The sequence below is a fragment of the Oculina patagonica genome, chromosome 11 (assembly GCF_052425735.1).
Source record: "Oculina patagonica isolate OP01 chromosome 11, crgOcupat, whole genome shotgun sequence".
In the NCBI taxonomy this organism is placed as follows: domain Eukaryota; kingdom Metazoa; phylum Cnidaria; class Anthozoa; order Scleractinia; family Oculinidae; genus Oculina; species Oculina patagonica.
This window is the reverse complement of record NC_135768.1, coordinates 7976405-8002059: the sequence shown is the minus strand read 5'-3', so window position 1 is coordinate 8002059 and position 25655 is coordinate 7976405. Positions and strand designations below refer to the sequence as shown.

General features: G+C 37.9%; 1 protein-coding gene across 1 annotated transcript; it reads left to right on the top strand.

The window, feature by feature from the left end:
• The first annotated feature begins 9284 nt into the window (after positions 1-9284).
• Positions 9285-25353, top strand: LOC144631072 (uncharacterized). Its single transcript, XM_078489450.1, has 14 exons — positions 9285-9651; positions 11607-11663; positions 12041-12113; positions 15114-15184; positions 15743-15850; positions 16627-16949; positions 17674-17743; positions 18964-19027; positions 19988-20047; positions 20662-20839; positions 22076-22119; positions 22667-22741; positions 23947-24023; positions 24620-25353. Exons 1-14 carry the CDS (start codon positions 9317-9319, stop codon positions 24750-24752), a joined length of 1668 nt encoding a protein of 555 aa, XP_078345576.1. The 5' UTR covers positions 9285-9316; the 3' UTR covers positions 24753-25353.
• Positions 25354-25655: the final 302 nt, after the last annotated feature.

The window sequence follows — 25655 nt, the reverse complement described above, 5'->3', positions numbered from 1 at the left end:
CGATGGGTACCAGGTCTCCCCTCAATCAAATCTATCTACTTTGTGTAAGGGACACTTTCTGTCTACATGTACTTGTTTTGAATTGAAAGACTTCCATGTTTTTTCTCGGTTTTCAAAGTTATTAACTGCGCTGCGCAGTTCTTGCTCTGCAAGCGGTTTTTTAACTGCGCTGCGCAGTTCTTGCTCTGCACGTCCTTTTTTTTTTTTTTTCTCAGTGACCAGACTGATGCCCCCGCTCGGCCAGGCGGCTCGGGTCACGCAATGTTTAAAAGCTAGAAAACACTTACTAATGGGAAATTTTCAAATGCTTTGGTCTTTAATAAGCATGTTTAGCGTGAGATGTTCGATTTTGAAGCGTTTTACTCAAAGAAAATACTAAATTTTCATGCTTTGAAAGAAATATATATTTTAGCGGGCTAAAATCTGTAAATAAATACCATTACGTTGATGTCAAAGAATGCGCTGACATGACAAGTTTCACTTTCGATCGGCTAGACATCGAGTCACGTAATGTTTAAAGCTATTAATCAGCTACCTTTCAAATCTTTGCGTATCCTTTGGTCTTTACTAAACAAATTTATTGCGAACTATTTCTCTTTTAAGCGTAATCTATTTTTTGGCTGTGTCATTGAAAGGATTTTAGAGATATGAAGAAAAATTCCCTTCACAAACTTGCCCTGACTTGTACCGCTTACGTCATTCGGTATGCTGGGGAAATACCCTCTGTGCTAAAAACAGCTTCGGCGTCCTCGCGTGGGAATTCGGCCAGAATTTGCATATAAGCTAAAATTCTTAATCGCGGCTGGAACAAGTCAACCATGAAATGTCACACAAGGTGTTTTTTATCATCGCGTTTGTCACTCGCTACATTTTAACAACCGCCTGTTGTTATGCAGAAAGAGGGGCAAAAAAATTTGAATTGTTAAAGAGGTTCAAAAAATTTATAATACTTACAGTATAGAAACTAGACTGGAAAACATTGTTATTGGGCGAGATTTCAGTTTTATGCAAAGAGAGAATACTGTCGAAATTCTAACGGATACTTGCGTTCCTAGCGTGAAGCCAGATGTAATGACATTAATATTTGGGGCCAGAATCTGTAAATAATATACCATTACGTTGGTGAGAAGGAATGTGCTGACGTGACAAGTTTCACTTTCGATCGGCTAGACCTTGAGTCACGTAATTTTTCAAAGCTATTATTAGCTACGTTTCAAATCTTTGCGAATCCTTTGGTCTTTACTTAAAATATTCAGTGTGAAGTATTTTGAAGCGTTTGAATCAAAGAAAATACTAAAATTTCATGATTTGAAAGAAAAATACGCTTCAGCGGGCAAGAATTTATATTTATTTACATTACGTTTGTGTCCTGGAATGTGCTGGCGTTAGCAAACTTTTACTTTCACAAGGCACTGATCGGCAAGAATCACGCAATGCTCTGAAAGCTTTAAATCTGCTACAAATGGAAACTAAACAAATCCTTTGAACTTAACCTACCAAGTTAAGTGTGAAATGTTCGATTTTTAAGCGCTATGTATTTTAAGTGCTGTCATCTTGAGAATTTCTGAAATCTGAAGGAATACCACTGAGACAAACATGTCCTGATTTGCAAGATTTACGTCATTGGTAAATAAATTCCCCGGGGAATTCCCATTTAGCAAAAAGCAGCTCTTGTGTTCTTCTCAAATTTGATTAATTACTTGCTCGAAATTTTTCATTTTCGGAGCGAGTTATTCAATCTTTATACGGGAATTTAATACAACCCTGGATGCTGATTTAAAAGATTTTTGGTTTCACGGATCAGAATCGTGGGAATTAAATTTGGCCAGCATTTGCATATAAGAAAAATATTTAATTGCGGATGGAACAAGTCAACCATGAAATGACACACAAGGTGTTTTCTTACCATTTTGTTTGTAAGCCGCAACATTGTTTGACGCAGGTAAAGGGAACAAGGGGGGATGCATTTTTCGTTCCCCCCACATAGCTCCCCCCTAGGGTGGTCACGTGACCAGCGCAGTTTTAAGCTCTAAGAGCTTCTTGTTTTTTTCTCAGTGACCAGACTGATGCCCCGCTCGGCCGGGCTCGGGTCACGCAAGGTTTAAAAGCTAGAAAAAACTTACCAATGGGAAATTTTCAAATGCTTTGGTCTTAATAAGCATGTTTAGCATGAAATGTCCGATTTTGAAGCGTTTTACTCAAAGAAATTTCTAAATTTTCATGCGTCAAAAGAAAAATATATTTTAGCCGGCCAGAATCTGTGAATAAATACCATTACGTTGGTGTAAAAGAATGTGCTGACATGACAAGTTTCACTTTCGATCGGCTAGACCTCGAGTCACGTAATTTTTCAAAGCTATTATCAGCTTCCTTTCAAATCTTTGCGAAGCCATTAATCTTTCCTTGAAAAGTTTGAATCGAAGAAAATACTAAAATTTCACGCTTTAAACAAATACGCTTTAGCGGACAAGAATTTACATTTATTTACATTACGTTTGTGTCCTGGAATGTGCTGGCGTTAGCAAATTTTTACTTTCACAAGGCACTGATCGGCAAGAATCACGCAATGCTCTGAAAGGTTTAAATCTGCCACAAACGGAAACTAAACAAATCCTCTGGTCTAAACTTAGCATGTTAAGTGTGAAATGTTTGACTTTTTAGCGTTATTTTTTTTTGGAGCTGTGTCATCTAGAGGATTTCTGAAATCTGATGGAAAACCACTGAGACAAACCCTGACTTGCAAGGGTTACGTCATTGCTAAATTAATTTCCCGGGGAATTCCCATTCAGCAAAACACAGGTCTAGTGTGTTTCTCAAATTTGATTTAATTATTTGCTCCAATATTCCATTTTCGGAGCTGGTTATTCAATCTTTAAACGGTAATTCAAGACAACACTGGATGCTGATTTAAAAGATTTTTTTTGTTTCACGGATCAGGATCGTGGGAATTAAATTTGGCCAGCATTAGCATATAAGAAAAATATTTACCGTATTTACTCGAATAAGCGCCGCCCCCGAATAAGCGCCGCATTTCGGACGCTTTCGAAGGAATTCCTTGTAACTAAAAATAGCACTTCAAAGCAACTCTAAAACAGCCTTGGAAATTCCTTTTCGTCAAAAGCGATGTTTCGCAGTTCAAAGTTACTATATTTTACCGCTCGTCCATTATTTTTTCTATCCAAAATTCTTACAATACGTAGTTCTGTTAACGTTGTGAAGGCGGCCGTGAACTTTGTCGGCACAGCAAACGCAAAAACTCTCTTCTGTGACAATCAAAAGTCCCTTCTTTTTGTTACTGTAGAAGTTTCGTCTATATTAGATTGTTTGTGGCGTCCAATTTTTAAATAAGCGCCGCCCTCAAATAAGCGCCGCCCTCGAATAAGCGCCGCACTTGAGGCACGAAAAATTTAATAAGCGCCGTGGCGCTTATTCGAGTAAATACGGTAATTTCGGATGGAACTAGTCAACCATGAAATGTCACGCAAGGTGTTTTCCTACCATCTTGTTTGTCAGTCCCAACATTATTCGACGCAGGTAAAGGGGATAAGGGGGGGGGGGGGGGGCGGCGCATTTTTTGTTCCCCCCACATGGCTCCCCTAAAGTGCTCAAGAGACCAGCGCAGTTGTAAGCTCTAAGAGCTCTTGTTTTTTATATTTCTCGCAACAGTAAAGACTGTTCGCATAACGTATATAAAAGACATTTTCATAGCTTAAAGCCTGACTGCAACATGAGGAATCTCTTGAAAGGGTTTGTGTTTATAACAGCTATAGGTTTGAACATATAAGCTTAAGTAATTTTATAAAATTTATTATAATTAATACAACTTATATAAAGTAAATTTAACTTATGTAATTATCTATAAATAATTCATTCACTTCTGATGCATACTTTTAAAATGTTGTTTTTCTCGGGGGGGCCTCCCCGGGGGGTTCCCATGTCGCTTGTCTAAATTTAAAAATGTGCTTTTCCAAAAGGGTTGTCGTTTCTCGCAATTTTATTTTATGTCGTGTCACTTAACTATTTGGGCCATGTCGTTTGTTGGAATTTACCCTGGCCGGGCCTCGGAGATATCACTTAATATAGAGCTAATCTAGAGCCAATTTAATACTTCAGCACCAACAAAGAGCCATAGGAGACAAATTTGTTTAAATCTTGTTTTATTTTTTTATTTAAAATACCCATTCTCACTGAAGACCTGTGTTAAAAGTACTTTATTTGTATTCAAAAATATTCTGTGTAAGATTCCCTTGCTGCAATAGCCACTATAATTGACTTTAATTAAATTTACATCACCTTAATCTATAGCCTGCGAACACACACATTTTGGGCTGTCACTAATTCTCTTCAGCTGGTGAAACTTGAGCTGAAAAAGTCGTCTGCTCTCTCAGGCTACTTAATCTACAACAGTGTGCTGGGTGCCAAAAAGCAAAAGTCAGAATTATTTTATGTTAAATTATAGGTAACAGTTAAATATATAATTAATGAAAGTTAAACTTAACACAAGACTATGTTTACACTTAAGAGATATTTTTTTCCAGGTTCATGTTTCTGAATTCATCATATTTAAGATATTTGAATTCAGTAGCCATAAACACTAAAAAAGGTCTTTTGGATTCCTAACCATTTTTACACACATCGTGTTATAATATCCATATCCATATCCATAATGTAAACAAATTAATGTAATTTCAACTATATTGTACACAACATTGTGTAGTTCCAAAAATTATCCATACCTCCCCCATGGCCAGAAGGGATTTTTTCTAAGACCCTGGCCCTCACACATCTGGAAATTCCAATTAGTTCCACACATTTCTTTGAAGTTTTTGGCCTTTGAGAAGCCACCCCTCTCCCCCTCCCTGGCTTTCCAATCCCTTCTTTGGGGGGGGGGGGAGTATCAACATTTTCTGGAACTACACATTAGTAAAACGAAAAACAATTGACATACTTGGGTTCATAGGCTTTCAGTCACCTTGGAGACCAAGGAGCATCTTTGAAGCTTTTTTTTTATATTTTTTACCGGTTAAGACTTTCCCTCGCCCCACTTACTGTCTCTGGATCTCCAAGGATGGCTTTCATTCATGAGTACCTTTAAATTAATTATTATTTTGTCACTGGAGAAATATGTCAGCCGTATTGAATGTAGGAAATACTAAAGATATCTTAGGTTTCTCTGGAACTTAGGGACAAATAAATAATGGTACCTTTAGGATATATCAGAAATTATTTAATGTCTAAAAATTTATAGATCTCACCAATTCCTTAACTTTGATACCAAACAATTCATAAAAGTTCTAATAATATTTAAAATTCATACAATTTTTGTACACCATTTATTTGTACATCCGTTTTTGTACATCTGACAATTCAAAGTTTTGTTTTTCTTTGTACATGTACCAACAAAACTGGAATTTTGGCTAGCTGAAAGAAGTGGCTTGGGTATATAAATATGTCTTTTACCAAAACTATACCTCTATAATATTATCTGGACATTTTCTAGGTCTAGAAAACTGGACAAACCCTGGACTGAGTTCCTGTTATTATTAATTTACATTTTGCTTAGCACTAGAGAAATAAGCTCAAAGCATCACCCTGTTACATGTAGGGTGTTCTGCATACACTGCTAGCGTCAGCCCCTGGGGCATCCTCGGAGACCCGGGGGCAGTTAGTTGGGGCGGGGGAATGTCGATACGGGCGAGAAAAAAAAAAAAAAAAAAAAAACGGCAAAGAAAAGACTTTTCTTCGCCGATTTTTTTTTTTCGCCCGTATAGACATTCCCCCACCCCCACTAACAGCCCCTGGGTCTCCGAGGATGCCCCTGGGGGTGGCATTAAAATAATGGAAGCTTAATTTGATGGGGCATTTTGGCTTTTGATTCAAACATGGACCCCAAAACATTTTTCCTTTCCTGATTAAGATACATACACCTGATTGAAAAAATGTTGTCTGAGAAAATTGTTAACCACGAATGATGCAACCTTATTAGTTCAGTGATGAGACAACAGAAAAAGTTAACCAGTAAAATTTGATGTTCAGTATACTTTTAATGACCACAGGTCAGTGTTAAAGTCATCGATAAAATTTCCCAGAAAACAACTCAGGGCCATTTATGGTTTTTATATATTTTCTTAATAGTAAACCATTTCTTCGATCAGGTGTATTTGCCAGCCATCATCCACGCTACTATGAGAAACTCCCGATTCCTCCACCCAATTTTTGTTTACCTTGGATAGTTTGACTTCTGGCTGTAATTTTATCCCTAATTTCTCAAAGCAATATTAATTTCATTTCCCCTAAAGGTTTGAGAAATCTGGATTCTACTGTAGTTAGTTTTTTTTTACTACAAATATATGTGATTAGTAATTCCCAAAGTGGATGATTATTCTGCAGAAGAAATGACAGATTCCCTTGTGTCAAAGTACCTAGCCATGATGCACCCCAATTTAGGCAAAATATATAACGGGGCAAATACATATATATAGGGCATGCCACTCAATAAGGGTGCCCTATAAACCCTCCCGATCCCAATGAATAAATTATTAATTTTTACTGTCTGTCTTGAATTGAAGATACATTTCCTCCCTCACAAGACACCATGCTTCAAACTTCGCAGGCTTTCAAAAACTTTTCAACAGCTTCGTCAATTTCCCGGTCGGGGGTAGGCAAGGTGTTAAACAGGGGTCCCCTCCGGGGGCAAAGGATCGAACATGGACACGTCCCTAGCTAGCCAGGGCCTGATTTACTTCTTGCCGAAGGGACTCTCCCCCGGAACCTGCCACAGTTACACGCCTGGACTTGTCCCGCCGGTAGTTGCTAAATTCTCGTTTCACTGTAGGCGAAGAAATTTCATAGTTCGTGGCGAACAAGTCGCTCGCTTTTCGAAGTCTTTGAGCGATTTTCACTGCCTCTAGAGTCAGTGGCTCGGAATGTGACCGAGATCTTCTCCCGTCGAATTCTTCAACTTGTAGGAGATGAATTCTTCTTTCTTCGATACCAAAATGCGGTACAGAACTCGTGTGGTGAAGCGGTCTGTGAGAATTATTAGAACTTGATCCGGGGGCTACCTGAGCGCCCGGGTTTTCTTCGGTACCTGCCGCACCTTCGGTCGAGTCCATTAAACCGTCTTCCACGGTTCCTGTTATTTCAAAATAAGCCATGCACTTTAAATTTGCAGGTAGAAGCAGATAGCTTCAACGACGTTTATCCTCCAAAACTTTTCCGATATGCAAAGTGTAAGTTTTACTTTGGATCCAAAATATTTGTTTCAACCTGACCTGTAACAAAATGTTTACAACATTAGCATCGGATCAGCCAATACATGCATCGATCGAAATCGGACCTACCCTTGTGATTTGAATGCCGTCGATTTGAATGAAGTATATTCTTCGAAGATTCGACTGAAGCAAACGTGACCTTGAATTAATTCTAACTGCGAAGCACTGTTTACAGTCTGTGTTTTCAAGGGTTTCGACTTACCGGTTTTGCACAGGATTTTTGTCACGAAAATGTTTCTTCCTCTCGCATAATCGTGAGCAAACCTCAGTTTTATTTTTGTTCGTAAAGAGTGACGATTAAAATTTTAGCCAATCAGCGCAGAGAAGCAGAACAATGAAACAATAGTTTTTGTTCTCGTTCGGGCGTCCGTTCGGGCACGAAGCCAACGGGGGCCATGGAAACGAACATTCAACTCACGAATCCTCAAAATTCCGATCCAAATTCGATTTGGATTATAAAAAGTGCAGTTTGCAAAGTCCAAGCATTTTGACAGAAAGAGTAATTTATTTCAACGCAATAACATATTTTGTTAATTCGTTTTTAAAGTTCGTGACTCGTCTACAGATTCGTAATGTTATTTTAACGCACAAATAAATTGGTAAATAAACTGTGTTTGTTGAACATGTCTCATGGCACATCGTGCGAAAGGTTCTTCCTGTGAACTTTAAGAGTAGGTCAAGCACTGTAGCTCATTATATATTCCCAACAGTAAACGTAATTAAAATTCATTTTGGACTTCAATCATTTTCATTGTTTAAAATGAATACAGTGGAACGGCCTAACAAAGTGCCGAGCGCCTGGCAATATGTTAGTTATATGACTAATGTGGTTTTGTTAAATCAAAGTTCCATAATTTACTGCGAGTTTTGAGACAAGTAGACTACGTAATGTCTGACTTCACGTCATGCGCGCGACAGGCACGGGATCAGAGATTTTAAAGAAACCCTTAGTTTGCATTTTGCCTACTTATAAACAGGAAAACTTGCCCCCGCAGACAAAATATCCTAGGTACGGCCCTAAAACATGAAAAAAAGGAACAACAATTTTTGTTTTTATTAAATAAATTTTCTCTGTTATTTCTCTGTTTTCTCTTCACCTCTAGAATTTTTGGAGTACACCAAAGTGCTGGGTTGAAAAATCGGCGAACAGAACGAGATATTTCACACATTTGACACATCGCACGTGCCTGTCACGTGAAACCAAGCAACAGTAGAACACTTGTATTTTGAATCCAATTACAGTGAAAATGTGAAAACCGTGATCACTCTAGAAAAATTAGAGAATCTAGTTGTCAAACTGTTCTAAAAAACGTTTGATTACATCACCGTTTTAACATTTTCCGCCCAGTTTTGTGCCATCGTTCCGGATGGTTTTCTGCAGTAATGAACTGTAATCGTTTTTCGTTTTTCGAATGGACTTTGTTGGATAGTCAAGAAGACACAAGTTCTCACTCAAAGGTATCTCAAGTAGTTCGGAATAACAAATTTTGACTACGACTGTACTAACGGATGCTCCTTAACATGTCGAAGAAGAACGCTTCCAAGAACATATAGTTCTAAAATATTCTCATAAAACTTCAGACACTTCATATCACTAGCCTTCAAATTAAGTAACGCTTCAAACGCAGGCAGGACTTTGTTGTTGTAAGAAATGTTCGATCGCAGCTAGGGCCACGCTTATTCTCCATCAATCCTTCTATTGTTCCAGAACACTTAAAACAACTTGGCTTCTCCCGCCCAGAAAATCCAGTAAAAATCGGAGTGAAAACTTTGGTCGCTTCATGATTTTTGCAGGGTTTACTTCGACTACTTCGTTACGCCCCAACTAACTGCCCCTAGATCTCAAAAGATGGTTTTAGCCGAATTTCGCTTTGTTTGTCTGTGACAAAACTCTCTTTGAGGTGGACCCCACTTTATTAAATACAGAAAGCTTGAGATTTTCCCGTTTCAAGTTCGTGACAAGGCGAGGGAGTGGCACTCTTGAGTGAGCGGTCATTGCCTCTCTTGTCAGCGGTAACACAAATGACAAAACAAGAGTCAAAATGGCGGTCTTCGAGGTCATTTTGAACGATAAAATTTCCGACCTGAAACATTTGCTAGAGGCTGATCCAAAATGTGCCAATTCTGTAGGATGGCACGGCCTGACTCCTTTGCATCATGCTGCATTAAAAGATAATCAAGAACTGGTAGACTTGCTTGTACAGTATGGTGCAGACGTAAACAAGCCGAATGCATACGGAGAGACACCGCTTCATCTAGCTTGTCAATCGGCATCGTTAACATTCGTGCACAAATTCTTAGAGATCGGTGCAGAGTTGAGAGCCGAAGACAGCGCTGGGAGGACGTGTATTCATCACGCAGCTAAGGGTGGATCAATGTGAGTGTATTGATATAAGCTTATCGCCTTATAGACATGAGTTTCCAGAGAATTTTGCTTATGTTGGTTTTACAGGGTTTAGTTCACTAGCAACACATTCCTGGCAGTGGGGTACATTTTGTATCAACATGCATTCAACGGGTGATTTTGGTTTGAAAAATTACTCTCCGAGGGAAAACTGTGTATAAACTTGTTTGCTAAAAATTGAATATTCAGTCCAGCTTGTCGTGACTCTTACAATTATTATTAATTGATTTTTTAATGCCTATTTATGGATAATTTATGCACCTATCAATGGTTTGCCCCAGGATGCGGGGGGCGGGCAACCCACGGGAATTTGAGATCGTGAAGCTCTCCCAGGGTAGCTATTTTGACATTTGAAATGAGCCTCTCTATGGGTATTTCCGAAGACATCGAAGACGCGAAGATCACCGCGGAAAAAACGAAGATCTCAAGATTGGAGCGAAGATCTGAAATTGACCAAATTTTTTGCGACCAAATTGAACACTCCGATATGAAACTGTAAAAATTGGTAAACGGTAAGAAAGTATTTGTAATTTCTGAATGTTGGCATTTGACCACATTTCACGAAAACAAAACGAACAAAGATGAAACGAAGATCTGCTTTATAAAAACGAAGATTTGCAAAAAAAATTGCGAAGAAAACGAAGACCGTGGGTACCCATAGAGAGGCTCTGAAATGGTCTGCTGGGTTAGAAATTTAAGAGGAGATATGTGAAATTTGACATTCGCTAGATGCCCAGGGGTGGGGAATTCGACTCTGGATTCCAAAAAATGTCAAGTTCCCCTGGGGTTGCCTCCCCCCCTCATCCTGGGGCAAACCATTGATAGGTGCATTACATAAAAAATATATAAAAGCGCATCAAGGTTGCACTTAACATACACTAACAAGGTAAAATAAGCTTTCATTGTAAGGACTTTGTTGATACATTTGGTAGTAACTACAGACTACATGGCCACTTTGAAGCTGGTAATATTCGGCACTGGCTCCTTTGGCTCAGTAGTGGAAATTATTGTTTTGTGCTCTAAGTCTCCAGTGTGTGGATTCAGTGGCTTGTTTGGCCGAGCCAAACGAACCAGCAACGCAACAGTTCTATTAGTTGACTGCTGAGCCAAACAAGCCACCAAAGGAATAGATGTGTTTGTTGACTGTCGAGCCAAGCAAGCCACCGAATTTCACGATCTTCAAAAGTGGCTCTATATTCTGTAGTTATGCCGAAAACTTTGAGCCCCTTGGCTAAACTTGTAAGCCAAAAAAAAGAAAATTAAGTATTTCCTCATCCTTGGAGACCCAGGGGCAGTTAATGGGGTGCAACGAGGAATAAACCGGGCAGAAATCGTAGTGATGAAAGTTTTCAAGAACTGCTGAAAAGCTCTTTCAGCTGTTCTTGAAAACTTTTGTCGCTACGATTTCTGCCTGGTTTATTCCTCGTCGAGGATGGTATTTCCTTTGATGAAAGAAAAAAGGTATGTACTGTAATTAAAAAAGCATCATTTTTACATTTTAAATCTCTCAGTCAAACCTTTATTAAGCAGACACCTAGGGCCTTTCTCCCTCCCCTGTAGTGTCAATAATACAATTAATGTGCCTACAGACTGAAATAACCTGATTTTTCTGAATCCTATTACTATAAACAGAACATTTAGTCCTTCAGAAATATTCCAAATTGAGAGCTTACCATTGTGGAGTCAGTTCTGTTCAGGCTACTTAAATAAATAAGAGAAATGCTATTTAAGACTTACCATGTGCTTAGGCTAACCAGAAAATCTCATTTTTACGCCAATTCCAATCCTATTATTTTGTTACTTGTTATGGCATTATACAGTACATGTATTGTATGCAGTATTGGTTGTGGGCTTCGTATGTCAAATGTGTATCAATGTAATGTTAAATGAAACTTATATATTTAATAAGTTGTGTGCACTTGTTATAGATTAAAGCTACACTACTTAACAGCATGTGGTTTGAGTTTAAAGAAAAGAGATAACAGGTATTTCAGCAAAAACCTTTTTTCTCTCTAATATTTTTACTTATATAATATTTTTTGTGATACTGGACATAGTAGTAATGAGTGAAATATGATTGAGAGGTATAATTGCTATCAAATGGCAAACAGAAATTAAGAGACTGCAATAAGTTATTTCTCCCTGAATCATCTGACACAGATGAATTAACTCTAGTAACCAATAAGTCATATTAAATTTAATCTTTTAATCCTTGAGATGAGGTGGGTGAAAATATGTTTGCTGACATTCCGATCCTTATAAAGCTTCTCAGAGGCTAGTATACATGTAGGCTTGACTTACTTGTAATGAGCACTTTATAGTCTATGCTGAAAATTTATTAACTGTTGACTGTTTTGTGTAGAGGCCAAACAGCACTTCATGCAGCAGCAGAGCATGGTCAACTTTTAGCGTGTGAATATCTACTACGCCACAAGGTATACAAATTTTCATTCAATTTAATTGTAGCATATGAGTACCAAAGAGGTGAAAGTGAACTAAATGTTCCAAACAAAACTTAGATAATTACTGGTATTAAAGGGCATGTAAACACTAGAATACAACTTTTTCTCATCTATGTAAAAAGCAATGAAGAAAACGAATTTGGCATTCATTTTGCTCAATTCGATTTCGTTAAGGAGAAAAACGGCATTTTCGACAAAAAATCCACTTCCGGTAAAAACAATAGCAAGCACTGGTGACGTGAGCGGTGGAACCCAAATATTGCGCAACACGGATTCCACATAAGAATTTATATGGCGGCTCGCGCAAGTAGCAGTGATTGGGAGGATGTTTTATCTCACGAGAGCGATTCAAATGCGGCAAATTTGTATTGCAGTGATGTAGATAATTCAGCTGAGCCTTTGGAAGAGTCTGGGCTAAGTATATTTTATTCCGTATCAACTTGAACCGAGTAGAGTTTGACGAAACGATCAGCAAGAAGGAGGCGCTGTGGAAACTAGTTGACAACGAAATATCGTTTTCGTACAGACTGACATTAAATTAATTTAAATTCGATTTACTTGGATTTCAGATTATCTTAAATGTTCACACGAAGCAAACAAAATGCACATAGCTTAAACAAGGCACGCGAAGTGTTTTCTTTTCTCGATCTTTTTTGGTATGAAAATATATTTAAGTAATAGTTGCGTGTGTGGAACACAGCAGAACATTCTAACTAATGCCGACTGCTTATTAAATCATTTGCTGTGCCGAAATCGGACAAAGTGGAGGATGAGAGACCAGGATCCCAAATGAATTGTCTCAGTAATAATTCATCTAAGATCTCAGTCATCATGCCTTGATTCTAATTTAAGTGCTGGGCTTCAGGCAGCAAGACGGACGCGGCAGCAAAAGAACACGCATACGTTTATGTTTATGTGCGGCTCTTTATAGTGCTTATACTATTACATTATTTTAAAGATAGTCTGCCTTTTCGTGTAGGAAATTTTGCTACGAAATTATTGTTTAACGCAAGCTTTGTTTTTCTTTCGATTTTTTTGGTTGCTGGTTTACATGTTGTCTTGGTGCATATAGTATCTGCGCTGCGATATCAGGTTAAATTAGTGCTGTAAACAAGATCGGAAGCTCCTTTGCAACTGATTTTAGCACGTTGTAAACTGGATTGATATCTAAAAAATTTTGTGATAGCACCATATATACAATGTACGCTGAATTTTCTCTTCAAACAAAAACAAACCAGGGATAAAGCAACTGAGCAAGATCGTGTCACGGAACAGCTTCCATCAACCCACCGTAAAGATATTGCACTGTAGGTGCTAAAGGTGACCTCAGCGAGGTGGTTCTCAATAGGTTCATAATATTAACGCCAGCTTTCAAAACAAACCCAAGGATTCACATTCTACAACCAGTCCTAACACCACTGACTTAAAATTTAACGAAATATCAGCGTATAAAGCAATTCCTAGATGCTTATGATACGGCCATTGACACATAACACCACATAAATTCAAGATCAAGCAGGGTGGAACATCGAAGGTTTGTTTACTAACAGCTAAAACAAGACATTTACCCTAGTTGTAACTCTTCCTTATATTTGCTAAACGAGCAGGGCTTTCTTTTAAGCGCATACAATAACAAATTTATAGAACACGCACGCTTTGACAAGGCAGAAAGCGCTATCGCTAGCACTAATTATTTTATTTATTTATTGATCATCAAACTTTACCCGCTGCCGCTTCAAATTCACTTCTTTTGGAAACTTTATATACATAATATACCCTACATGTATATGGCGTTGGTTACCACAAAACTAAGCGGCACAATGGTTTAACGTCTGGAAAAATGAGATATTGCAACAGAATTCCTGTACATATACGCTTATTTCAAAGGTTGTAGAGGAAGACCTTTGGCTTCCGGTAAACAAAGATTCCACTCGTGACGTCACAGGAAAGATGGCGCAATTCAAGATGGCGGATATTTTGAATTTTGAGGAGCGTTTTCAACAAGAAAACTTGCTTTGCTGAAAAAAATATTGACAGATTTGGCATACGTGATACATACAGCTATTTCAGTTAACGTTGTTCGGATCAAAGCTAAAGGACAAGACTGAAAGGCAGTATGGGTAGAAGAAGAGAGCAACTGCACGTGCTGAATACTAAAATATATAGTGACACGACAAACGCGGATTTGCACGTTTTCTTTCTCTTCAGACATGTGAAACAAGGTGCTTTTAGCCACACTGAATTTTAGAAGGATTTTCAAAAGTCAGAGCTAAGCGACAGTGAAAGTAAAGCTACAGAAAGGCCTCCTGAGAAGAAAAACAGTGCGAAATACAAATTTGCGCATTTAATGAAGCTTATATGCAAATTTGTAGTAAATACCCAGAACGCCATACGGTATTGCCTTTTAGCTTTAAGCTTTGACCCGACAACGTTTATTGAAATAGCTGTATACTAAAGGAATATATGACAAAAAGAAATAGCATTTTAGGGTTTACATGCCCTTTAAGGTTTTTGGAACCACTGGTCAGGAGTGGGTCTTGGGTCTTGGTAGGGAAAGGGTTAAAGATGGAGGCTTATTATACAGTGTGTATGCTTGTCAATGATTTCCTTCACTTTTCCAAGTCAGTTCTTTGCTCTTTCATGTGAAAGGAGCCAACACAGACTAATTTTCCTGGACAACAGCTGGTGCTGTTCCATAGTAAACCTTCAGAAGAGCTCACTCAGACACAAAAATGTTAGCTTTTGGGACCCCCCCCCCTTTTTGGAATTTTCAACCCTATCATGTTACATACATGTAGAGTTTAAGTATCCATATTTTTTTGTAACCAAATTAAGGGGGACCTAACAGGGTTTAAATCAGAATTTTAACTGTACAGTACTGTATAATAATGGTCTTAAGAGTTACTGGCACAAATTCTTTTTGGAGTCAGAGCCTACATGTAAATGTAAACTGTGTTGTTAATCTGTGCACAGCGGTTTCCTCCTGATATACGGGACAATACAAATGCCACACCACTGCACTTAGCTGCCAAATATGCACACTGGTAAGTGAATAATAAGAAATAAATTTTTGTAAACATATTTTTGGCAAGATAGGGAGCTACTTGTAACATTTTTAGACCAGAGACAAGCATTGATTGTAGCATAATTTCATTATACTACACTATAGATGTACACCACACCACAGCACATTAATTGCAACACAGCACACCACACCACAGCTCACCACACTGCACTGCACCCCATGCTACCACTGTACCATAATGCGCCACACCCCACCCAACCCCAGTCAATCTCCATTCTACCCCACCTACAGTATTCACAAGTCAATCTCCACTCTACCCCACCTACAGTATTCACAAGTCAATCTCCACTCTACCCCACCTACAGTATTCACACCACACCTCCCCTCCCTTCACCTTTACCCACTGTGGATCATGACAGGTCTATGGATTGCATGTCATGGGCATTTTGACTTGAAACTCAGATGATGCTAGAGCTCACAACAATAAGCAGCAATGAGCACTGGTACATGCAGAGACCACCTTTTTCCCATGCTACATGTATTAAATTCTGATTATTTTTTATTTTGCTGTCTGCAGTGAGGTAGCATATGCTTTAGAGAGTCAATGCACATTGTCAATGATCAATGAGCCTGATGTCACAGGGAAAACACCTTTGGACTATGCTGGTGAAGGAAAAACAGCAAGGTATTGTATATTGTATTAAATGGGTGGGGGAGGGAGCAAGATGAATTTTTATGAACTGGGATCATGGTGAATAAAGATATATTAATTTTACTTTATAATTAAATCTTGAAAAAATACACTATTAATAACCCCTTTAATATCTCTGACATGATACGGTGAAACTCAAGGGCTGTCATTAAAGGCCGGGGGCTGGGGATTTCCCCTGCCTACTGAGAGTTTGAGCCCTTGCTACTTAAAAGCAAAACATTGGAAAGCAAAAGAAATACATAAAAAAAAAAACAACTTTTGTGAATTAAAAAAAAGTTTACAAGCTCTTAAAGGGAAACTGTCATGGGAATTCTAATGCTTTTCAGTAAAAAGTACTACCGGTAATTAAAATTGGTGAATAGGTCTTCTTTTACATAAAATACACCTAGTACGTCACGGTGGAGATATAAAGTACATTGTAAAGGAAGAAGGGAGCCATTATAATTTTTGGTGTTTTTTTCAGTCCACAAGGTCAAAACTTGAAAAAATCAGCCTGACTTTTTCAAGTCAAGATCTAAAGTTCATGGACTAATGGCCTTACTGACAATAATATCACTTGTTTATCGTTTCAGTACACTTGCATGGTGATTTATTCATAGTTTCCCTAATGTCTTAAGGCTTTTGATTTTTTGAAGTGAAACTGGTGTCAGTGTCCCTTTCATTTCCCCTTTTAAAGAGAGCTATTTTACAGTGGGGCTGAGATTGAAAACATGCATTGCTGAACAACTGTTTTTCTCTTATACATGTAGACACATGTGGCTCAAAAGACACCTCAAGTACTGGCAAGCTAGTCGCTGTCCACCTAGTCGCCCACCCAATCCATGGATGCCGTGGCTTCTACTGCTCCTGTCGCCATCATTTGGAATTTTCCTTATTGTTTTATCATTCAATCAGCTTTCAACATTGTTTGCAACACTTTCAACTTTGGGAATTATTGTGTTCTTTAATGTGTGGTCATTCTCCAGGCACAGATTGCAGCACATTTCTGCAATTCCAAGTCCAGCCCTAGCTGGCTTTTTCTTTGGGCTAATATTACAGAGTCTGATGTGCCACTTCTTATATATCATACCTCATATCCTTTGAAATATGTGTAACTTAAGCTGGTGGATTTACATGTATGTACACTCATCTGGTGTTTTTATTAATGTTATGTACTGCCCTCTAGGCCATAATGTTCAATTTTTTGCTGATAGGGTTGTCAGCCCTATACTATGCAAACCCCTTAATCTGGAGGGCCTGTGTGTCCGGTTTGTCATGCTCCTCCCTTGCAGGCCTTTACTACATGGTTGAACTTGCCAGGAGTTATAATTATGACTCTTGCACTCATAGCCCTGAAGGCTATAGCTTGCCAGCTACCCCGAAACGTCAAGGCTCCAGCACTGACAAGGGTAGAAAGAGTGTTTTAATAATGTACTACACATGCACCATCTTCATTACATCTAAGTATGTATTTACTAGTGCTGTGCACTCTTTCATACCAGCAATCAGAATTCAAGACATACTGCATCTAGCCTGATATTTTAGCACTCTTTATATACTAGTTATGTTGAATAATGCTTGTATTTGTAAATTTTCTTATTTTGGGATGGGGTAATTTTATTGGTAGTCCATGGATGGTGGTCAGTGTTTTGTACATCTTTCTAAAAGCTGCAACTGGCAACTGATTTGCTGAAAGATATTTACCGGTACTTGTTTTAGAAAAAAAAAACATTTCTTTTTTTGTCTTTGGTGTACTCCTTACATACAGTGTTAAATAATGTCAATGATACTGACAGAAACTCCTTAACATTTGTCACAACTTTGGCCGGAACTTTTTTGGACTCCTTTGGCAGTTGTTCTTTTGATAGCAACTCTTTTTACATTGAAGTAAGTGCAGTAGTAAACTAAAAAAATAGCAGAAAATTCCTTCCAATATAGTCTTCCTTTCTATGTTAATCTTGAAACTCTGGATCTTTCTCAGCAAACATACACTGATGAATGAATACAGGCTATTGACTAACTTGTTCCAAAACCTTGTACACTGAAGCAGTAAATATGAGCATGTCTGTGTTTGAGCCTAGTGGCTCATCAGGCCAGAGCTATCCTGGTTTCTATATCATTTTAAAACTGACTAGGAATATTAATTTTGTACTCCCCCCAGCTTGATGATGGGCCTTATGGTTGGCGTTAACTGGACTCTGGATCGAATGGTCCAGGTTCAAACCCTACCAGGGTCACTGTGTTGTGTTCTTGGGCAATAACACTTATGTCTTTAAATTAATTTACTTTATTATATGGCTACAATAGTACGCGCGCTCTGATTGGCTGATGAGCGGGCATTATTTTCTTGTAATGACCGGGCATTATGAAAATTTTTCTCGGCTGACGGTTTTTTGAGTTGTAAGTAAAAGCTACTAGCGAGGGGGCAAAAACAACAAAAAATGCCGACAAAATGTAACTATCTTTTCAATAACGGAAAGAAAAATATAAGCATACCGATACTTCTTTAGTATGAGCGACGAAGAGAGCCACAGAGAGCGAGAGCAAGTTTTACCTCCAGTGTTTTCTCCCTTGATTATACTCTTTTTTGAATAGTGCTTAAAGGCCATATAATAAATAACTTATTAACCTCGTCCGTTCGGTCATTACAGGGCAATCTCAGACCTCGGCATTTGATGTATTGACCTCGCTATCGCTCGGTCAATACATCAACGCCTCGGTCTGAGATTCCCCTGTTATGACCTCACTCTCGGTTAATAAGTAGTATTTAATCGTGCCTCTCTTCACCCAGGTGTATAAATGGGTACCAGCTGGGAGTAACCCTGAGATGGACTAACATCTCATTCAGGGGGGAGTACAAATACTCCTAGCTGTTTAATGCTACAGAAACCAGGATAGGCTCCGGCAAGTATGGGCCACTGGGCTTGAGGCTTTACCCCCCAGCTGGATGGGATGCTAGTCTATCACAGGATTACCCACAGCGTTAGTACTCGTTTGTACACATGGGCTAAGGGGGGGCACTTTAAGAGTAATTAAATGTGTCTTGCCCAGGAACACAGTGAACTGGCTAGGGCATGCCAAGTAATGTACGCCTTTTTTTTCTGCAGAAATCTTTTTTCTGACCCTGGTATTGTAACATCTAATAGAATCTCTGAAACAGGAGAAACAATGGTAAGAAAGCAAAGCTCTGGAAATCAGATGCTGTAACTTGTGAGTCCTGGAAAATTTAATGTGCATGTAACTGTATTCTGAGTCTACTTCTTAAACATGACTGCTGAAGGAACAAGACTCTCAAGGGGAGTCTGAGGGCATACACCCTCCCTTCCTCCCCACTGTCTGAAAAATTTAATTATAGCTTCTGATTACCTTAAGTCCCCAGAGGTGGAGGCACTTTTTCTAGTGGACTGCATAGGGAGGCTTTGGCCAAAAAGCTAAGGGGTGCCAATTTTATAAATGGGTAGGGATTTCATGGGATGGATCATGGAGCATACAAATTTATGGGTAGAGGGGTATAGGGTATACTGTCATTTTGGTTTTAAAAGGGCCAAAGTGTTTAAAGTATTTATATTGGTTTTTCACTAATACAAGTTGTTATATATGTACAGTACTTAGCAGGAATTTTTTTCCCAGCAGCACATGCTCTTATTGGCACTTCGAGGTCACATGACATCTAACAATAAAACCGTTTCCTGCCAAAAGTCTCTAAGCTGGCAACATTGCAAAAATTATGGCGTCAGAGGCTAACAGTGCACTGTAATTAGTTGCCCGATAATGTTGACCGAAGGCCAACTAAGTCTGTTGTGCTATATTTAACTAATCACTTTATGACTGGTCCCTCCGAAAACCAGTTAATTTTGCCAAGAATCTCAATGATTCCTGAGGTGGGAAACATTGAGATTCAAAGGAAACAAGATAAACTGGTTTTCTGAGAGACCAGTCCTGAATTAATACACATTGAATGACTTATTTATGTAAAACAGTGGAAACTGGTTTGCATCCTTGCCTGGTTTCCATTCCTTTAGTTGATGCAAACTTCCGATAATAAAGCTAAGTTCATGTCCTTGAGTTTTTAAGTCATGGTGTACTTACAATTATTACAATTCAGACCATTTGAATTTGTTCCCTTAACAGACAATTCTTGATGTAGCTAAAGGCGTTATATCAGAGTGCAACTTCTGTACAGTTTGTGAGGTATGTGTACACTGTATGATGTTACAAGCATTGCGTTTTTAGCCATGAACTTGCATGTAAAGTGAACGATGACTGTTTAATTTTTTTCCCTTCAATTCAGCACTTGCTGCCTAGCCCAGGTGACCTCTTGGGTGTATTTATACAAACTACACTTTTTGGTGAAATATCTGAATTAAAGTAACTCACTCAGATAGCAATTCAGTTGTAAATGCTTGTCATTAAGAAATCATTAATATTATTTTTAGGTATTTTTATAATTTTGTGTTTTCTTTTTACAACTAATTAGTCTTTTTATTCTGTTTTTAGTCTTTTATTCTTTTATTGATCTTTTATCTTTTATTATATACAGTCATGTAGTACATGTAAATGATATTTTAATGTTTTATATAGATAATAATTATGTAATTTTAACTTTGTAAAAACTTGTTAAGCCCTATTGGAAAGCAGTAGAAAAAGCGTTCTTTAAATAAAGTATTATTATTATTTTAAATCCCCAAAAAGTGCATTAAGGAGTTTGCCATAATTGAATGCTAATTGAATACAGTTGGCCAGGGAGGGTGGTAGGGGGGTATGCTGTCAATAAAATTTTATAACACATAATGTTCTCTTGACAGATTGTGATGCCAGAGTTCACCAAACATTGTCGACTTTGTGAAGTATGTTTACTAAGTTTGGATCATCACTGTCTGTTTCTCCTGAGCTGTGTGGCGAGAAACAACCACAGAGCGTTTGTGTTCTTCATGATTGAAGTAATGCTGGCCAATGTGCTATTTGTGAGAGCAGCAGTTGAATGTGAGTTGAAAGTAAAAGTCGTGAGAGCATAAATCAATTGGAACCTGGATAGCCTGGGGGAGGTCAGGGTTTCAGCCTTGGTTACCTAGAGTTGTTGTTGTGTTCTTGGGCAAGACGCTGTACATGCACCCTCGAGCATTATCCACACTTTTTTTTTAATTTTGTTATAATAATTACAATTGACATTACAATACTGTACATTACAATACAATGCATTATAATTTACTTACATTTACTTATGTTACATACTTACCGTACTTACACTTGCATGTGCCATACTATCAGGGGCACATAACTTAATTGAATGCAATTGAGTTACAAACGATGTAGCATTGAATTAAATGCAAAGTACTTTAAGTGTGCTAAGCTAGTAACTTACCGGGTAATAACAGTTCAAGTAACAATGAGCATAAATGTAACCACAGAAGTAAAACAAAAAAGAATATTAGACATACACTGCAGAGAAAAAACAATGTGCTTTATTTTGCCATTTTCCATGCTGATATGATAATGCTCCGTCTGACTGTATTCATCGTCTTCACTCTGGACAGGGTTTTCAAATGTAAGCATTTTTGATAAAAACCGTGAGCTTTTTTGATTGTATCAGTGTAATAAAGAGGAGAAAGTCTATCAATGAAAAAGCATTGATGAAACACATCTACAAAAGGTCTTGATAACAGCAGACACGTAAAGACTTTAAAGAAAATGACAAATCTTTAAGTTTGTAAGACATGTTTTGACAGAACCTTGGTAATCTTCAGTTGAATGATTTACAAAGCACAGAAAGTTGAAAAATAAGTAGACAAAAAATGCAAATTAAAACAAATAGTAACAACAGAACGTGAAAATGTGTGAATTAAAAGGATAATTTTAGATTAACGTGGTGTAATTGCTGATTGAGGCAAGGTAGTTCTTTTTGAATATGCATAGCCTCCTTAATCTTGAGTTAAAAGCGGGGGTTTCGCCGACATAACAGGCATTACAGCCCACACATGCAAACTTATAAACTACATGCGAACGACCTGGAAATTGCTGGGGAGTAACCTGTAGTCCCTTTAATTTCTTGGATTGAAAGTTTAAAAGTTAAAGAAAATGACCAAAGCAATGAACAAGTATGGTGATGTCCCTTGTAGACTGCCTCGCAATATTCAACTTGTAGTGACTTGTGTATTGTACCATGATCATGGATGTTTTATGTGAAGCCTGATGACTTATTTTTATCTTTTTCTCAATCAGATTTTAACTTGAGAATATTCTTAGGAGAGGCAGCTTCATTTAGTGTAAGTTATAAAACTACAAGTTTTTATACAAATAACTAAGCATTCAGTACAGGCATTTTTGCTTGCATTTGCTTGGAAAAGTCATACAAGACCAAAAAAAATGTTGAAGTAAGCACAAACTTTGTCTTTTAATACTTTTCGTGAACTAATTCAGCAATAATTACCAAATGATTATTATATTCTAGGAAATGCCTGAACTATTGGCTCTGAACTACCGTTAATGATTTAATTTATTTCCTTTTGTATTTAAAAAGAGGGCACTTTAAATATTGGGGAGGGGTGGCGAATATGGGACAGGCACTTAATTTTTTACTTTGACAAAAGTATCGAACAACAAAACTGAAGGGAGGGGGTTGTTATTACAAAAGGGAGAACTTTATGGTAAGGAGGGCGTTTAGTTGAATCCATGTAGCACACAAGGCATTTAATTGTCAAAATTATTTTACATTGTTGTCACTACACTGTATCACTTTTCTTGCTGGCTAAGAAACTTCAGTAATTCTGGAAATCAGTGCATGTGACTATTCTTTGCCTTTTTTTTCCTCAGGAAGCTATGGGCCACGATGTTTATGTATCAGTTCTATTTGTCATCAACAGTGTAGGATTCTTCTATGTATTTTTTGTAAGTTGTAATAATCTGGCTAGTATGCAATAAAAAAGTAGTCATTAATTTTAAGTAAGTTAATGATTATGCATGCAAAGGATTTTGTATCTGTAGCCCTATACACATATTCGTTTTGTTTTTTAACCTTAAACTCATCCCACAAGGGTTTGCACGGGTCCTAGAAAACATGAAAATGCTGGAATTTTATTGTGGCACTTACCAGGACTGGAAAGTCCTGGAAAAAGACTATCAGTCCTAAAAAATTCTGGAAATCTGTAAAACTCAAGTACCACTTGAATTCTCAGAACTAACATTATACGAAATGTATGGCTGACAATAAGGAGAAATAATAATATTATTGACATCTTGGAAGTGAAAGGGTTAATGTGAATTTTGGAGTCCAGGAAAAGACCAGGAAAATTGTTTATGAAAAAGGGTACGATCCCTGAGCCCAGTATAAGTTCTATAAAGCAGCCACCTTAAATTAAGTGGCCAGTTATCCAATTGAACCGAAACTAATTTTAGTAGAATACTACAGATAAAACCTCTATAAAGCAGCCGCCTCTATTAAGTAGCCACAACCACCTTTTAGCTAAGCAGCCGTCAAGGTTGTTACACCCATACTTTGACCTTCTTTTTAACTTGCTAATGACAGATAAAAGTATAAAACAGAATGGGACGACCGGTTTAATATAGTATGAATACGCAAGGTTATCAGCGTCTTCTTGTGATCCTGCGAGTCCGTTCTAAGCGTTTTTGCACTAAAATTACGTTGTTTATGTTGCAGGTTCAATTCGTTTTCAGGTCAAATCCATCTTCAACCTGGAGATAACACTTTTACAATGACGTAAAATAACTTGAACTCATTAAAAGGAAGTCCAATAGATTGTTATCTTCAGGTTGAAACAAATTAAACAAGGTTGAAAACGGATTTTACCTAAAAACGAATTTAACCTGCAATATTTACACCACACCTTGTTCAGTTTCACTATTAGTTTTGAATAATGATGACAAAGAGTCGTTGACATGTCATTCAAGATTTTTGTTCTCCGTTAGGTTTCGCCTAAAGCGGTCTAAACGTTCTGTCGGTAGATTGAACATCCTTCATTATAACTTTTATTAGTATATACCACACAAGTGAATAGTGCTTTTCGCGCGCGCTGATTAGCAAAGTACTGTTCACCTCCACTTCGGAGAATAATTGTTAATTATTTTATTTTTAGTTGACATGGTTCCAGTTCAAGGTCATAACTGATGGTGGGACCACATATTACTCTTCAAGTGGACATAACTCTCACAGGTTAGATTGTTACTGATTGCGAAGCTCAAAAGAGCATGCCATCACTCTGTTATGATACTTTTAAAGAGCTTCAAAGAAAAAAAGGTCTGAATGAATACTGAAGAAACAAGGATAGAAGACTAAAATGGATTACCAGTGGAAAACTAAAAAAAATAGGCTACATTTTGCTCGTTGCGCCATTTTTTCATGTAGCTCCTTCAATTTACACAACTGCTAACAAGTAAAGAGCAAGTAAGCCTTTGCATCTTCATCGCAAATCTCCGGGGGCTTGCTATATGAGAGGATGGGGATGCTCGTAGAAAATTTTGAACCTAAACCCTAAAGGACGACCAATCTGGGCGTGGCATAAGCTTTTTCGACCCATAAAAGATGTCATTTTTTCATGTCTGATCGTTCTTTAACGACAGCACAGTATCCTTCCTCCCCCCTCCATTCCTCCACCCACCACAACCTTCTACTTCTAAAAAACGAACGAATTAAGTCCAAGGACATTAATTTGTCTGTAACCATTCTACTGATAATTATGTGAATGATACATAAGATGCTGGTTGTTAACAATGTTAAAACACGTTTATCTGATGCTTTTCCTTATGCAGAACATGGAAAGATATTTGGCTATTCCAAGGTATACCGTGCTCGCAAAGAGTGAAGATATTTCTTCAGTTTCTACTTGGAGAATACTCGTTTTACAAGAATATGAAGAAGAAACAAGCCCAGAGACTTGTCTAAACTGTAGCGTTCCTAATATTTTTTCAAATGCCTCACGGCTCATTAAGTGTAAAGCGGACAAGGGCAAGACCTTTAACTGAAGACCTTGGGATTTGGTCGAGTTTGTGTGCTACTCTATAGATTTAAAGTCAAAGACTACAGCTTATCCAGACATTCGGTAAGCAGTGGAGCAGGGCAGAGAACGGCGAGTGGAAAAATGGGACGGGTTGGCTGAGAGGGCGCCGATTCTCCAACTAAACCTCTTTTTTTTCTTTCATTAGCCGTTCTTGCTTTGCTACCCAGCTAACCTATCTCCTTGAACAGGCTAAAGATACAAGAAAGCTAAGATTTAAAGGGGCTTTGTCACGGATTTTAACAGATTTTTGAACAGCCAAAATGTATATTTGTGTCGTCGAAAACCTACAAACAATGGTCCATTTGTAATTGCTATATTAGAGCACTGAAATTGTTACGAGCAACTTAGCATGGAAATGCATTGCAACTTGAAAAATTAAGACTAAACTTTTCGAGTTGTTCCCGCTCATCTTCAAACGATCGATATTTATAGCCGAAGTTTGATTTCTATCCACAAATTAAGGTTGTATCTTCCTTTAGATGTTCAAGGTCATGAATTACATTGCCTACCACTTATTTCAGAACAGTTAAGTCAAAAAAATCTCAAAAATCCCTGTGACATAGCTCCTTTAAAACAGTAATCAGTAATTCCAAATAGCGTTGTCGGGAATGAACTGAGTTTTTGTAGGAGTTTCATGTAATATATCAAACACGAGAGGCAGTGTTTCATCGGGAAATCCAAACACCGAGAAGAGAGTTGAAAATACGACGCGCAGCGGAGTATTTTTGACGAAATTCGAGGTGTTTGGATAGCCGATGAAACACTACCTCGAGTGTTTGATATATCTT

Excerpts from the sequence above, each read along its gene's own strand:
- LOC144631072 (XM_078489450.1), top strand. The coding sequence starts at position 9,317 with ATGGCGGTCTTCGAGGTCATTTTGAACGATAAAATTTCCGACCTGAAA. Across the intron at positions 12,114-15,113 it reads AATATCTACTACGCCACAAG|CGGTTTCCTCCTGATATACG; the intron begins GTATACAAATTT and ends ATCTGTGCACAG. Across the intron at positions 19,028-19,987 it reads CTGAAACAGGAGAAACAATG|ACAATTCTTGATGTAGCTAA; the intron begins GTAAGAAAGCAA and ends TTCCCTTAACAG.